The sequence below is a fragment of the Cupressus sempervirens genome, chromosome 5 (genome assembly GCF_028749045.1).
Source record: "Cupressus sempervirens isolate cs-2001-9-10 chromosome 5, ASM2874904v1, whole genome shotgun sequence".
Classification (NCBI taxonomy): Eukaryota; Viridiplantae; Streptophyta; class Pinopsida; order Cupressales; family Cupressaceae; genus Cupressus; species Cupressus sempervirens.
This window is the reverse complement of record NC_143122.1, coordinates 836029210-836032588: the sequence shown is the minus strand read 5'-3', so window position 1 is coordinate 836032588 and position 3379 is coordinate 836029210. Positions and strand designations below refer to the sequence as shown.

Here is a 3379-nt window from a genome sequence, read left to right as displayed (position 1 = left end):
CAACAATTACGAGACTCATCATATATACCTACAATTTAAGCTTTGAATTTAAAAGGAAACTCGATCAGATCACTGAATGTACCCACAAAGGCTAAATCTAAGTTACCACAATTGAGTATCATAGGAACCTAAAATTAGATGCCCATATTGGAGAATGATGAAATTCCCACAAATTCTATGACCTAAAATTGTGGACGTATATCTGGCATTCTCCATTTACAATAGTTGAAGACAAATCACAGAGATCCTGAATCCTCTCATCTGATTTTTTGCTTAGATGAATTCTCTATCATCACAGGGATCACAATAGAGAAAACTCCAACCTCTCACAAAGCACGAATGCCGGTATTACACCCTACTGTTGGCTGGTAGAACTTTCTAAACAGAAAAAAACAACTTCAAACCAAATCATGAGGGAAGAACAGAATCTCCACACCTTCATGAACATAATCAGACTATTAAAGAAACATATGTTGCTCAAAGAAGCAAAGAAAGTCAATAATGCCCATGAATCTAATTAAATACAAGTTTTTAAGTGTAGGCAAGCGACTCTCACAAATACACAATATGTATACAAGTCACCCACTACAAATCATGGGAAAACAAGAGATGAATAATATCCATCTAAAGTCAATCTAATGCAATACTATAAATATTTTTTTATATGATAACCCCCATATATTACAGGAAGCACCATTTGCATATCCTAGAGTACAGAAATTATCCAATATCAATGCTAGTTGGAGCCTTGATTACATAGTGTGCATTTCTATTGCATTCATTTTCCTTAAACCAAACATTGTGAGAGAAAATGGCACCTGCTAAATGAAAAAAAAAAAATACATTCCATATGAAACAGATTCTGGGTTCCCATGCATTTTGCAGTCTTTTCCATTTTAGGCAATGAACCATTTACTTAAACCAAAGTAATGAGATCCAAGTCACACCACCTACAATTTTGTTCAATGCACAATGAATTTGTCAAATTAATTTTGAGAAAGAAGATTGGTTAAATGTGGACAAACAGAAATAAGAACCCTCATCTCAAATTGAACCTTTATAGATATACATAAAAGTACAGGTACTCTTCGTGGTGGGTGGTGGTACAACATATGAACTTCTCAAGCAAATTTGTGGAGCTCTGGTACTCTTTCCCAAGCTCAAACCCACCAAATAAGCAATTGGCCAGATCTGAGTCTTGCCACTTCTCCTCACGTTAATGTACAATCAATCCTCCCATCCAACAAAAAAATTCACCGTTTATATTTAGCGCATTTAGGGCCAGAAACTGAAAAGTGGACCTTCTACATGATCAAAATGTCCAAAAGCCTTCAGCCTCATAATTTCAGACAACCTGGATATGGGCAAACTAAGTGCGGCATCAAATTCTCTCACATAGAATTACCAAAATCTGAGAGGTGTTTTTAACTTCCGCTGTAAAGATAAAAGAAACCCAAAAGGGAAAGGGTTTAGGACTCTTATGGTTTCCATGGCTTCCAAGGTACCAAGGCAGTACAAGTTGAAAGTTTTGCACAAGTTGAGATTTTCTTAGCTTGCTCATAAATTTTTACCTCTGCCGGTGATAGTTGGCCTCTCATGGCTCGCACTTGATTGGCATAAATATCGCAGGACATTGATGATGAGTATGGACCACCCGTATTGCTCGATGTGCAAGAGCTTGAAGCACCTTTGTTAATGTCTAACATGGGTTTCTTTCTTTGTGCATCAGATCCTCCAGGCGCATCCTCTACATTGTGTGAAATGACATCAAAGGATTTTCACAACCATTTATGGACAGACTTCAAAAAAAAGTGTTGGAACTAATTAATGTATAACTTCATACCTGAAAATTTGCGCCGAGCATTGGCTTTGATATTCATTCTTCGTGAGCCAACAGCTGAATCACTGGAGACGCCATTGTTGCAGGTGGAAGTTGAAGGTGTTGAAGGCACATTATGTTCCGAAAAGAAGGGCTTCAGGTGGCCCAAATTCTGAAGAAATTCCAGTGGCGGGTACTTGGATCTGTCCTCTGGATTCCCAATTACAGGAAAATAAACAACCGGGTAAAGCCCCGGATGTTTGGAGTAGAAAGCGCTTGTACAAAGAACTGGGAGATAATAATAGACTTGCTTAGGGAAGTCATCAGAAGCATGATCTGGTTGTGCAGGTTCATCGGATATTCCTGCAATAAAAGTAAAAATTGTAACAGAGAGAAAACGCATTCGCCTAAAACCACACAAAATGGGCATTTTCTTCTTTTATTTTCTTTCTTCTCTTCATTTTTAACAAGGATTTACCCTTTGGCTTTTCCTTAGATCCGGTTTCCAAATACCTCTGAACTTCTGCCCTTGATCGAAACCTCTCACCGTTTACAGGCTCAAAATAATACTGCCAAATCACACAGAAACAAAACGATTAAATTCACATCCCACAACAACCACATCAAATGTTTTGGCTATCATCATAAATTTCCACAAATTTAGAACCCAAAACCACAATAATAATCAACAGCTTCACGTTCAAACACCTGTTGTTATACCATCATAAACTTTCCTATTGGACACGCACAAATCGATAAACCCCCAAAAAAAAAAGACTAAGCAACACCTTATCCATATGCCCAGCAGAGTTACCGCTTTTTCTGATTCGGATCTCTGTAATCCAGCCGCTGGGCAACCAGTCGGGATTTCGAATAATCTGACCTTCTGTTCTGTTCCTTCGCCGCCGGAAATCCGTGAAATCAAATCCCGGTGGCTGCGATTGCAAAGGCAAAAGCTCGTTACATTGCTGCTCCCCCTGGACTAAAATTATTTCCTTAGATGCCATCACAATCTGCCTGCTTTGGCAACAACCTAACCTCACCTGCAAATCAGAGTTTCATACAACACCAAAACGGAAATTACACACACGAACACAAACCAAACCACTTTAAGAAACAAGATCAGGAAGAAATTTGATGTTTATAATGACAGAAACCCGGGGAATAGAAGAGAGGATCCGGCGAGGACAATTATTATTATTTTATTCGTAAGCCTAAAAACTCCGGAAGATTAATAAAAATACTGAAGCTTTTTAAACCTGTCTTAAGATAAGTATGGTGTTTACACGTTTGTCTGGTGCAGTTCAATACACGGCAAAAGTAACTTGTAATCTCCCGTACCTGCCGTCCACGCGTTCTCTGAGAACACTGTTCGAAAATGGTGGATTATTTTAGGAATCTAAATATTTTTGCTTCCGACCGTATATTTTTGGAAATGGCCCGGCATTTATATCGAGATCAGGTTTGGTCCGCTTTGCGATTTTCCACTTTTGCCCTTTCATATCACGGTACGGCCATTTTGAGAATGACAGGGTTTCCTCTTTTTCTTGAAATTGTTGT

At 38.5% G+C, this 3379-nt stretch overlaps 1 protein-coding gene across 4 annotated transcripts; it reads right to left on the bottom strand.

The window, feature by feature from the left end:
• Window positions 1-1041: 1041 nt before the first annotated feature.
• Window positions 1042-3124, bottom strand: LOC149558474 (uncharacterized). Of its 4 annotated transcripts, none has more exons than XM_089832689.1 (5): window positions 3106-3124; window positions 2608-2862; window positions 2298-2388; window positions 1844-2182; window positions 1042-1747 (listed from the first exon to the last, which is right to left on the bottom strand). In XM_089832689.1, exons 2-5 carry the CDS (start codon window positions 2824-2826, stop codon window positions 1479-1481), a joined length of 918 nt encoding a protein of 305 aa, XP_089688815.1. In that variant the 5' UTR covers window positions 2827-2862; window positions 3106-3124; the 3' UTR covers window positions 1042-1478. The 4 variants fall into 4 exon arrangements, with proteins under 4 accessions (XP_089688815.1, XP_089688814.1, XP_089688816.1 ...); XM_089832688.1 differs by lacking the exon at window positions 3106-3124 and adding an exon at window positions 2977-3090; XM_089832690.1 differs by lacking the exon at window positions 3106-3124 and having other exon boundaries at window positions 1042-1434; window positions 1572-1747; window positions 2608-3069.
• Between the last annotated feature and the right edge of the window lie 255 nt (window positions 3125-3379).

Coding starts and splice junctions, on each gene's coding strand:
- LOC149558474 (XM_089832689.1), bottom strand. CDS start 2,826: ATGGCATCTAAGGAAATAATTTTAGTCCAGGGGGAGCAGCAATGTAAC. Junction 2,389..2,607: donor CTGCTGGGCATATGGATAAG/GTGTTGCTTAGT, acceptor GTGATTTGGCAG/TATTATTTTGAGCCTGTAAA. Junction 1,748..1,843: donor TGCTCGGCGCAAATTTTCAG/GTATGAAGTTAT, acceptor CACACAATGTAG/AGGATGCGCCTGGAGGATCT.